Genomic DNA, 12855 nt, shown 5'->3' with positions numbered 1-12855 from the left:
TAAATTACCTTTATAGGATGTGGCCTTGGTGCCACTCTTTTTAGTGGGTTACTCAACTGGCATGTTTGACAGTCCCTGACCTGAAACAGAAGTCAATTTTATTTTGACATATTAATAAATAAAGAAAACAAAACAAAAAAAGAGTGCGACGTTCTGTGGTCAACATATCAAACCGTGCCTTACCCAGTCAGCAACATCCTGCTTAATGGTATGCCAGTAGTAGCCAGAAACCACACGGTCTATGGTGCGCCTGATACCGCAGTGGTGGCCGTTGCTATTCTGGATATGGCATTCATCCAATACTGCTCGCTTTTCTTCTTCACCCATCATAACCAGCCGCATGAAAATCCGTTTAGGGCCAGTGTAGAATAGTCTGCCATCTGTGTAGAATTTCCCAAAGAAAACACAAACATAAAGAGTCATTTGAAATATATGGACGGAAAAGAATGACAACTTACTGTATTTACTGAAAGAACCAAGTTCTGTTTTATTGGGAGACAGTCAGTTTATGTGAGGGTTGCTTAAATTTTGAATGCTTTAGAACAGGGGTCACCAACCTTATTGAAACTGAGAGCTACTTCATGGCTACGGATTAGTTTGATAGGCTACCAAATTATCAAGTTAATGATTTCTCACAATAATTAGGAAACTGATAAACATCAATATGCAGTGCCATTCCTATACATTTCCGGCAGTGTTTACATATTTACAACCTTCCTAGAAATTCACAATGTCCCATCACTGGTGAACTGTTTTTTTTGTTTTGTTTTTAACTACTACTACTCATGCGGTCCTTGGGGGCAACCTGGTTGGTGGGTGATCCCAGCTGTGGAAGAGCAGTATATGAAAACGTATGAGAAGGACCTCTGTGCTATCTTTAGCATGAATGCTAACAATACATTTCTTCCCCTTTAAATTACACCACGTTACCTTGCAAGATGAAATTATTTGCTGAGCGTTTAATGCTCCATTTCTCAGCTTTTCCACAACTGTAATCAAACGCTCCTAATTCCAAGTACGTTTTCACTTGCTGGTAAAACTTGTAAGCGTGCATGGTTGTTGTATACAGCACAGCCAGTACGAAAACATGATCTGGTCCCCTGAACATTCTGCGTGCGCATGCGCAGCAAGTCGGACATTTTTTTGATCCGCTAACTACACTAGTATCGTTAAAGTCGTGACCTTGACACCCACTCTACCCACGAGTTTGCATTAGAACATGGCTTACCCGTAGTGTAAACAGTAACGTATCTTTGATACATCGATATACGTCCGAGCCGTGAGAGGATTTTTTTTTTATCCATAACGCCGTAGTTTTGTCTTAGTGAAGCTGCCGTAGTTGGCTCAGAGCTAGCGTTCCACAATAAAGTGTAGTGTATTTAATGCTGCACTGTGTGTTTTTTTTAAATCATACAATAGAAAAGCTACACTGCGAATATGTTCAAAACCCGTAAAATACTAAATCTAGGTACACATGACACCCCACTAACTGTATACTGTAATGTACCGCTTAGGTAATATATCTTATTTTGAAATCCAGTATCGGAAGTCCACCGTCCGTCCACTCCACAACGTTTCAGCGCTACAGTTAGCAGTTCTTGCTCCCGACAAAACTTCATCACCAATCATTAATTAAGCCAACTACACGACAATGCAGAATCAATGTGCCGCTCCTAACTGTACTAGTCTAAAATCGGACTCGTATTCACTCTTCAGGTTTCCGCTTGATGCAGAAAGGTAAGCCGAATCTAGATACTGTAGATACTGGTTTCTGGTCAAAATGTTGTATGGCGCTACTTACACAATAATAATAATACTATAATAATAATCGTCCAATTGATGTCCTTATTTGTTTCCCCCCGTTTTTCTATTTTGTATTTAATTTTGGCATTGTAATGTCAAAAAAACCAATCACACTAAAACGTTACATTATCAGTTAAAATTAATAACGGTGTGTTAGAACAAGTAACATTTCATGTGCACGATAACTTCTACGAACTATTCACCAATTAGACCAAATCATCTCTTAATGGTCAATACTTCCCTTCAGTTTTCCTGAATGCTTGAGTGTCCTACAGTATGTAAGCTGTTGTGTGCATCAGTACGGGTAAAAACAACAAAAAACAACAACTACAATAACAACAGAAAACGACAGAAATTAACTATTTAACCCTCAGGCCTTGTTCGATTTGTATTATCCTTTCAGCTTGTTAGTGTATTCAACCATTTTCAACTAACATCAGTTCTTGCCATTAATATAAAGCTAACTTACCAATTTCAACACTTCAATTTCCAGTTTGCACTGTGTGCAGGTTGCGGGGAAAAACTCAATAATTAAATATTCATATTCGGTATTAATTTTTCATATTTTGCTTCTGTACAGTCTTTCTAAAGCCAGCAGATGGCGCTTTCACTTCACTTAAAACAGTTTATTCTCCATGGCCAGCGCTGCAGGATATGATTAATTAACTAAATACTAAACTGACATTCATATTCAATCTTGAGATGCTTTAAGCCATCAGATATCTCTTTTGGTAACCATTGATATTACATGAAATGTCTCCTTTGTTCAAAAATTGCTGAATGATATAAACTGATAGAAGACATTTAATAAAAAAGAAAAGAAAAGGGAAAGAATTAACCCAGTTCACCCAAATTGTATGATTCAACCCATTAAATGACGAGGTATTTAATAATAATAATAATAAAACATTTCTCATGCATTTCAGATGATCAAAAGTGGCCATGACGGAGCCAAAAGGTACAACAATTAGATGTAAACAATTTATTTTTGATACATTTAAAGGGCTACATGGCTCATTTAAACATTTTCAGCAATAAAAAGTTAACATTTTGTCTAGAAAGAATTTGATAACCTCATTATTTTTCATGTACAATTAATACCCTTAAAAACACATTTTGCTACTTGCTGACGCCTGAAAATGACATCACATATGCTCAGAGCTCAGGTAATGACCAATCACGGCTCACCTGTTTTCTGGGTTTGGTCATGTGACATTTGCAAAGTGCAAACTGAGCCATGATTGGCATTACCTGAGCCCTGAGCACACGCAATGTCATTCTCAGTCGACGGCAAGTGGCAAAATGTGTTTTTAAAGGTATTAATTGGACATGAAAAGTTATCAAATAAAGTATAGATAAAATATTAACTGCTTACTGCTCAAATGGCTAAATGTGTCAAGTATCCATTTAAAGCACTGAAATGAAAGTTGGAAAATACAAAATCAGGCACAAAAAAAAGAAAAGTTGTTATTACATTTGTACCCAACAAGAAAGGGAGGTGGACACTAATGGCCAGCATAGAGCCCAGAGTGTTAATCTGTAATATTTTGTCACATTGACCCATTTCAGGTGTAAAACGTGGGTGGAAAAATGCCAGCGGGAAGACCTAATGGACAAATCACCAGAACATCTTTTCAGATACTACCGACTGTGTGGAAAGCATTTTGAAACTTCTGATGATAGTGTAAGTCACGTGAAGAAATCAAGGGAAATTATTTTAATGTCCCATTTTATGTACTGTATAATGTTTAAATCTTTACACTCTCGGGCTCCATGATATTGAGTCAATATAGTCTGTGATTTGTTGTGGCTTTGTTTTACAGAGTGAGCCAGTTACAGTGATAAAGGATGACGCCATACCAACTATCTTTGATGATCCCAGCAAACTTCAAAATGCACAAGGAAAGCGCAGTAAAGAGATGGTGTGTATAAAAAAAAAACAACAACAAAAAAACCCGTAAACAATTACAGGGGAACCACACATGTTTAACATAATCCCGGAAGAAATAAAAATGTAAATAATTAAGCTCTTACCTCTATTTAGCTGTACAGGTTAGATTTAAGTGACACTTTAAACATTCCTAATTGTCATACAAGTAAATTGCTGCTCACCCTTGTGATGTATGTATAGCGTTTAAAGAATAGGAACCCTTATCTGTATAGCAAAACTTAAGACGGTGTACTCACCATTACCCCTGACGTTGGTTGGACATACTTAATGTGTGAGTCTCTTCGCATTACGACTAAATCATTCTTTTTTTATGTGTTGCTTGAGCCACATTATACTGAGCTGTCAATGTGGCTGTCATTCACTGCTGCAATTTAGCCATTTCATATCTGAAGTTTTCTTCATACCTCAAAATTTGGCTCACAAAACAACAACAAAACAGTCAAGTAACAGCTCATAATTTGGGCAAACTTGTAAGTTACTGGTAAGTCAAGGTAACCACTGTATACAGGTACAGTAATCTCCGCCTATATGCAGTTTGCTATTTACAAATTCACCTATTTGCATTTTTTCACTTGTGGAATTTATGCTCAGCTCCACTATTTGCTCAACGCCTCACTTATTCCCGTCTCTCTGTATTTTTGTACTCTTTCTGTAAGACAGAGGTGCCCAACCCTGGTCCTCAGGGACCGGTATCCAGCCTGTTTTCCATGTCTCCCACAGCCAACACAGGTGGACATCGTTATCAGCCTTCTCCAGAGATTGCTGATTAGCTGATGATATGAATCACCTGTGTTGGCTGCGGCAGGCATGGAAAACAGGCTGGATACCGGTCCCTGAGGACCAGGGTTGGGGACCTCTGCTCTAAGATACCGTAAGATAGTGCCAAAGTCCTGGCTAATGGGGGGGTAATTAGTGTCAATATTAAAGTAGCACTAAGGCACTTTTTAACCTTAATAAAAAAAATCAGAACAGCTCTGATGAAACATCGACTTAAAACTAGTTGAATGGTACCTTTGCCATGGCTTGAGGGCTCTGTATCATTTTTACTGGCACTAAGCAAATTTCAGGAGGATGGTAGGAACACTGCCACACAAAAAACTACAAATGTGCTGAATACTGTATGGCAGGGGTCCTCGAGAGCCCCTATCCAGCCTGTTTTCCATGTTGCTCTCCACCAACACATCTGATTCATGATCAGGGTTGTTATCAGGCTTTTGCAAAGCTTGAGCTGATGAGCTTGATTGGATTCAGCTGCGTTGGAGGAGAGAGACATGGAAAACAGGCTGGATAGGGGCTCTCGAGGGCCGGACTTGGGCACCTCTGCTGTACGGCATACGTCACTTCCCCCTTTACCTATTCGTTGCAAAGACGGAAGTCAATTTGAATGTCGACGCATGAAAAGCGACGCAATGCGCTTGTTTTCATGGGAAATGCGGTCTTCCTTCAGGCATAACATTACCGCTTTTGTCCATATGGTGCCGCCATAATCAAAATAAACTGAAAGTTCCTTAGTGTTGCTTTAACCCATTAAGGCCTGAAGCGCCTGGCAAAACATGGCTCTAAAACCTGTGGGTGATTTTTGAGTCACCCCCGAAAATCTGAAGTTTTCCTGGAAATTCAACAATATTAAAAATTATTGATATCTCAGCTCCTTGAAGCAGATAGATACATAATTCCAAAAACATTTTAGAGCTTACACCTGTGGTGTTCACACAAACTTAAGTTCATTATTATAAACCTTCAATGTCTAATTTTTAAAAATCAACAAACAAATGTTGCATCTGTGGGTGTATAACTCCAAATATATTTACCTTCAACACTGGAGCGCAGTTGTAATAACCTCGGGGGATCGAGGTAATTATCTGTTGTCCATTCCGTTACAAAGACGTCAACATTTTCAACATCCTCATTGTCTACAAACATATTTCTTAACAATATGTCACTGTCGACTTGTTACACTGATTCGAATTCCTCCCGCGCCGTCGTCATTCGCGTCTTTTATTTAATATATCCCGCGAATCTGCATCAACCATAAACGCTAGAATAAAATTCCAGGACATGCTGTGAGGCCCACGTCACCCTATCGTGCATATTCTGACGCATTTCATCAGCTAAGAAACCAAGAATTGGTCAAAGCACAACAAAATGACATATTCACTCTCCCGGGTTCAATGGGAAAAGCGCGGTCACGCACGCCCGGCCTTAATGGCTTAAAATGATATGTTGGTAAATTTAGCCTGGCTTGTAAGCAGGAGTCACAGAGAGTCTTTACGGTTTATCTATGTTTTTGCTATGACAAGAGGCTATTAAAAAGCTCAAGTTAGCAATCCCTAAGTCTCGTTATTGCTTGGAAAATAGTATTATGTATGGGTTGCAAAGATGAGATACGTGCACTTCTGGTCTGGTGTATTTTACAAGATAAAAGTAATGTATTTTAAAGGTATTGTAAGATGCATTTGAAATTATATTAACTCAGTTGCTCCCAAAAAACGTATAAATACGTTCTATTTTAAACGTTTTAAGTGTCCCAAGTCGTATGTATATGTTTTTTATGTGTGTGTTTTTTTAATGCTAGAGCATACAGAAGGCTTTGATGCAGCCTCTCAACTGCAGAGAACGGGGGAAGAAATTGTAGTTATTACAAAAACGACCAGCAGGTGGCAGCAGAGTATAAGAGATCAACCAAGGCCATGTTGAAAAAAGCTCATTTACCCACAGTTTTAAACAGATAGTGAGTAATGGTTAATCTACATTCTAATGCTAATTGCTGCAAAACCGAAACAGATAAAAATAGCAATTAGCATGTTAACATGGCTAAAAGCTCCAAAAAGTTGATTTTTCACATTTAGTGTCCCTTTAAAGTGCTTTGGCATAATAGTTATTGGTGTATTTCTGGTGTGAGGTGTGAACTATTAATTACTGGAAATTGTAAACATTTTGGGGGCCACAATTGTTCTTGGATTTTCACTACATGGCAGGGCGTCCCTGTCCACTTAACTCTGTGTATTGTGTGTTTTATTCTTTTTCAAGGATGAAGACACGGCTGGGGGAAGAAAAAGTAAGTAGACATTTGCACCTTTTTATTATTATTATTTTTTAAGATTAAAGGGACAGTGTGTAGGATTTAGTGCCATCTAGTTGTGAACTAATAATTAATTCATTTAAAAAAAACTATTTACTCATTTCCTCCCATAAATGTATAAATACATTCTATCATTAATATTGTCTTGCTCCCAAAGACGTATTTATGGTTTTTTTTAATGCTGGAGCATACAGAAGACTGTGATGCAGCATCAGAAATGAAGAGAATGCTTGAAGCAATGGTAGTTATTATAAAAACGGCCAGCAGATGGCAGCAGAGTATAAGAGATCAACCAGGGCCATGTTGCAAAAAGCTCTTTTCCCTTCTGGATATTCACAGATTTGTGAATAATGATGAAACTTACCTATATTCTAAAGCTATTTTACAATTTTTTCCTGATGAAAGAAGAGACTCTAATCTTTCTTTTGGTAGGTTCCATGTTTATATAGCGATCCAACACAATATTCTGTTGGCCTTGCAAAATCAGTCAAAATCCAGTAAAACAGTCGGGAGCGAAGGTGGTTGCTTCAGTGAAAATGGCTGGGAGTGAGAGTCAATTTCAATAATATGAATTTATATCCATGTATTGTTTTTAAATATGTAATCTTAGATCTAGTAATCGCTAATATGTCGCGCCGCGCCTTACAGGATGCTTCTATGTTTTACCGCCATCTTTCTGCTACGGATACCTGAAGGAGAATAACTTTGTTAACATAGTTAGCCTCTGGTGGTTCTTAGCTAGTGTTGGACCAATTGGGTCGACCGCCGCTTACCTTTCAAAGCTGGGGCCTGCAGGTGGTCGTCGCTTAGTCCCGCTGTTTGTCTCCTTCTGCTTCGCTCTCACCTAGCTTTAGGCGCTCCAGTGAGTTCTTGCTAGCCACTTTTGCTCGCCGTTCCCGCTGGTTATGCTCGCTGGGCTGCTCGCTCACTCTAAATAATAATTGTAATTAAACATTTTCGCCTGGGCCTATATTCTACTATAGGTCCCCAGGCACCTTTAATAGTGAAATAATAGTGGCATTTCTGGAATTGTTACAGTCTTGTGAGTGTTTTGGTTTGTTGTGTCATTACTCCTCACAATGTTCAAATAAAGGTAATATTTTAGGCATAATTGTAGGAAAATAATTGTTGTTGACACTTTGAAGAGTCCGTGCGACCTCAATATTTGTCAGACAGGTGTAAAAAAAGGTCCTCCTTTAAAATGCTACCAAACATGCCTGTCTAAAACATAAGTAAGCATCTGAAAATAAGCTTTAAATAGGATATGCACCAGCGCCAAGAATCCAGTTTCTTGAATGGGCGGTATTAGATTCAATGATGAAGCTACCACTTGGGATGGGTTATCATACCAAAAAATTATCTATGGACATGTACCTTTTGAAATATTGTTACTAGATTTTGCCACCCTGGGTGGTACCAAATTCTGGTTTGGCCCATGGACTTTTGGTAGGAATTGGTAGATGGCACTAGTGGTGTGGGATTCAATCCGATACCAAGTAAATACAGGGCCGACCTGCAGGTCGGCTCCCCATCAGGCGTGTCATATTTCCGTGTTTAAGTTTGAATTAGCTCCGCTCTATCGTCCGTTAGCAATGAATGTTCGTGTAGGAACATGAAATATTGGTTCCGGCTCTTCCGTATTGCGCAAAATCTTTTTTAATTTTTTTTTATTACTGTACCAAATATTTTGATGTAAATATCGACTTAAGCAGTGAAATCCGACTTAAGTCGAAATTCGGGTTACATCGTCAGTGTAGGAACGGAACTCCGCCGTAAATTGAGGACTCCCAGTACTTTTTGAAAATCATGTTATATATTTATATTTTTTAAATAAGGTAGCTGTATCATCTAATTGCTTATTCACAATCAATTTTCAACCTTGAAGTGTTTTTGTGTTGTTTCCTTTTTAAACAAAGGACAAATTTAGGACAAAGTTTATTGATAAACAGAAAATGTTTTATCAATGTTTTTCCCCCCCAGAAACATTACAACCATAAGAAAATATTTATTTTACTTTCTTAAACAAAGTGCACAAAGTGATAATAGGAAAACAAATAAGAAACAAATACTTTGTCATATACTGTTCAGAAGCTACAAATACAAAACTAAAAATTCTGCCTTCATCACTTCTTTTTCAATAACAACAAAAAGAGCCAAAGGCTGCGTTCACACTGCAGCTCGATTCCGAAGTATCTGATTTTTTCATGCAGTGTAAACAGTTCCGATTTTTTTCACACCCGACCTGGGCCTCTTTCGTATATGGATATAAATCGGATATGCATGTGATGCGTCTGCACTGTGAACGTCAAAAGCCCGATATGCGCTCTGTGCGGGCAGAAGAGAGTGCTTGGAAGGGAAGCTACTGACACGTCTGTGAATATATACAAAGCTGTTTTGAGTAACAGTGTTAAATTTGTATTTGTCTTTAATTTAATCACACTTGAAACATGAAGAATAAGGCTGACGTGTGTGGCGATAGTAGAAATTCAGCCCTGCAGACAGTTCATCACAAACGGCGATGACGCAACGTCATCTTCGGTAGACTTCTCAATGAAATGAGGAGGTCGAGGAGTGTCCCCTCATTTCCCCGAAATATTTCTATTACCTCGTCCAAGTTTCCAACCTCGCTACTCTGGCGACATGAGATGAAAAAATAAGTCAGACGGATTTCTGGCACATTCAAAACTGACGCACGAGGAAGCCGATGACAACAGCCAACCAGGAGTGCTGAATTTGCATAATATATACAGACAAGACACATGAATCAAACTCCTAACATGTCCGTGAAACGAGTCAGCCAATCTGTAGCGTGCGTTGGCACAGCTAAATTTGCATATGACACTGATAAAAGTCGCTTGCCTCGGCAGCTTGGGTGGAGGTGAAACGTTGCGAGTCGGGTTACTTCCGTGGACACCGCAATGTGACGTTGTCGTTTTGGGTGTACGTCACTCGAAGCGTTGCGTTCACATTAGATGTCGCGTTTGTTTTTGAATGGTACATTGAAAGATCGGATTTAACAAAAAATCTGAATTGGGCATCACGCCCCTGCAGTGTGAATGTAGCCAAACTGGATCTAAACTACTAAATCGATATTATAACACCAGTATCGATCCGATATCGATACTGACTTGGTATTGATAATATTGATATTTGGATCGATCCGCTTACCACTAGATGGCACTAAATCCTACACACTGTCTCTTTAATGCATGATTTGGTGTTCAATAATTTATTTCACCCTTGCAGAAATCAAAAACTCTCAAGGTGAAGAGGACAAGGAGGAGGCTACAGAGACCACTCCAAAAGAAGACACATACAGAGACTATCTCAGGTCTTTATTTGAAGCTCTTGTATTGTTAGGAGAGCAAAACATTCCCGTGAGCAGGTCCAGTAGTATTAAACAGGACACTCAAATAAACAACTTTGAGGCGTTGTTGGAATATCGCATAAGTTGCGGAGATGAGGAGATGAAGAAGTATGAGGCAAATCGAGAGGGCTGCTCATCACTTCAGCTTAAACAACTGATTGAAGTGTGCGAGAGATGCATCCGGAGTAAGGTAATTGAGGAAGTGAAAGAAAATGGCTTCTTCTCACTTATTACTGATGATGTGGTGAAGATTTTGGAGGAGTGGTACCTCCCCGTGTTCCTGCGCTATGTGGAGGACTCAAACTACCAGCGTGAGAGGTTTGTGGGCTTTTTGCCTTTTGATGGCGATGCAGATGTTTTGGCGGAGAAACTACTGTCTGAAATGATCAATGAATGGGGGTTGAACATGGAGCAGTGTCGAGCCCAAGCCCACGCATGCTCCGGAACACACTTAACTAAAATCAAAGCATTTTCTGCCAAAGTAATTGAGAAGTATCCGTTGGTCATGCTCACAGTTCGACCCACTCAAGCCTTGAATATAACACTGGCCAATGCCATGGCTTTGTCAGGGGTTCAGATTGTCATGTCGACCCTGACCAAAATCGAGTCTTTCTTCAAACAATCTCCTTTACTGCGTCTGGAGTTGGAGCACGCTATATCAGTGATTTATCCGGACAAAGAGGAGAAGGTCAAAGAGCTGAAAGAGATTTGTTGCACCAGTTGGACTAGACGACACGATGTATTCGAGGTGACGCTGGAGCTTCTTGAGGCTTTGCTTCTTTGCGTGGACAGCGTGCATGACAACGAAGACTTGCGATGGAGCGATCAGATCACATATGACGCCTTGGAGATCTCAAAAGCTCTGGCTGACTATGAGTTCATTATGGCCTTGGTTGTGCTGAAAAACACCATGATACTTATAAGGGCATTCGGGAAGAATCTTGAAGGGGAAGCGACAGATGTCTATTTTGCTGCTGGCGGCGTAAAAGCCGTGTTGCACTCGCTAAAGGAAGTGTCCGACAATATTGACGTATACCACGAGTTCTGGACCGAAGAGGCGGTGAACCTCTCTGCCACCATGGAGATCCCAGTAGAACTTCCTCGGTCGCTCTTGAGAAAGCGTCCGTCCGACTTGGGAAGCCTTCAGCCAGAGAATTACTACAAGGAGCACCTTTCTCTTCCCGTGGTGAACCATATGCTCAAAGAAGTCGGCGAACTCTTCAGCGATGACCACATAAAAGCACTAAGATGCTTGTCACTGGTCCCTTTTGTAGTAGAACTCAACAAGGATGGCAATCCTGAAGAAAACATGTTAGTGTTTAAAAACGACATTCCGAACCCAGGTTCCCTCACCGCTGAGGTGCATTGTTGGTGGGTTAAATGGAATAAAAAAGGGAAAGGAGAAATCTTGCTCACCAGTCTGCAGGAAACGCTGCAGCAGGCTGACGTGAAGTTCTTCCCTAACATGCTCGCAGTCCTGAGACTACTGGGCGTCCTGCCTACTTTGGCCCTGGAAGTCAATTGTGATGTGGCGTACAAGCGCTTCAAGATGTACATGCAAAACACCCCTGACTCAGTGAAATCAAAGAGCTTAGCTCTTCTGAACATAAACAATGACGTTGGGTATGATTTGGATGCAATGGTTGAAGCCTATATAAAGACACACCCCGGCGGTGATGATGCTTCATAGTTCTGTTAAGAAACTGACTCATTTTTAGGGAGTGGCGCTTTATAACATTATTTTCATATTTTCTAGTTCCCCAGATTCTCAGACTCATGAAGTGTAATGTTTTTAAGGATTTCTTTCTCTTTTTTTTAGATGCATTGTAAACAACTCATTAAAATTAACATTGAACACAAAAATATTACAAACTACATTTTCTAAGCGCTTTATATTGTCATGTCGACTGTTAGGGAGACAGTTTTGACAGAAGCGTCTAAATATCATTCAAGATTATAAATGTTTCAAATGACGACTGTAACTATCCAGCAGTCGATTATTGCAATACATTATTGTGTAAGATTGTTTTTTTTTATACGCTATGAGAACAATTTGTTCATTCATTCCCCTATACAATTTGTAATAAAATTAAATGTTTTTAAATGTTTGTATTATTTCTTATTAACTCATTCACTCCCAGCCATTTTCCCTGAAGCAACCACCTTTACTCCCGGCTGTTTTACTGGATTTTGACTGATTTTGCAAGGACTACAGAATATGGTGTTCTATTGCTATAAAAAAAAACATGGAACCTACCATAAGAAATATTACAGTCTCTTCTTTCATCAGGAGGAAAAAAAAGTAAATTTATATCGGTTTCCGTTTTGCAGCAATTAGCATTAGAATATAGCCAAGTTTCATCATTATTCACAAATCTGTTTAAAACACTGGGGAAAAGAGCTTTTTTGCAACATGGCCCTGGCTGATCTCTTATACTCTGCTGCCACCTGCTGGCCGTTTTATGTGGTAACTAACATTGCTTTAAGCGACCTCGTCAAGTCAGAGGCTGCATCAAAGCTTTCTGAATTCTCTAGCATTTTTTTTTTTAACATATAAATATGTTTTGGAGATCATGACAATATTTAAAATAGAATGTTTTTGAGAGCAAATGAGTTAATATCCTGCGACTCTAGATCAGTCTCGCTATACAG

The 12855-nt window shown here is 39.4% G+C and overlaps 1 protein-coding gene across 2 annotated transcripts; it reads left to right on the top strand.

Annotated features, from left to right (window-relative positions):
- The first annotated feature begins 1573 nt into the window (after positions 1-1573).
- thap12a (THAP domain containing 12a) lies at positions 1574-12307 on the top strand. 2 transcript variants are annotated; one of them, XM_077547623.1, is made up of 6 exons: positions 1589-1737; positions 2730-2761; positions 3373-3487; positions 3627-3725; positions 6785-6812; positions 10083-12307. In XM_077547623.1, exons 2-6 carry the CDS (start codon positions 2730-2732, stop codon positions 11891-11893), a joined length of 2085 nt encoding a protein of 694 aa, XP_077403749.1. In that variant the 5' UTR covers positions 1589-1737; the 3' UTR covers positions 11894-12307. The 2 variants fall into 2 exon arrangements, with proteins under 2 accessions (XP_077403748.1, XP_077403749.1); XM_077547622.1 differs by lacking the exon at positions 2730-2761 and having other exon boundaries at positions 1574-1737.
- The last annotated feature ends 548 nt before the right edge of the window (positions 12308-12855 follow it).

Source organism: Vanacampus margaritifer, chromosome 16, assembly GCF_051991255.1.
Source record: "Vanacampus margaritifer isolate UIUO_Vmar chromosome 16, RoL_Vmar_1.0, whole genome shotgun sequence".
Lineage (NCBI taxonomy): Eukaryota > Metazoa > Chordata > Actinopteri > Syngnathiformes > Syngnathidae > Vanacampus > Vanacampus margaritifer.
This window is presented reverse-complemented; position numbering and strand designations above follow the sequence as displayed.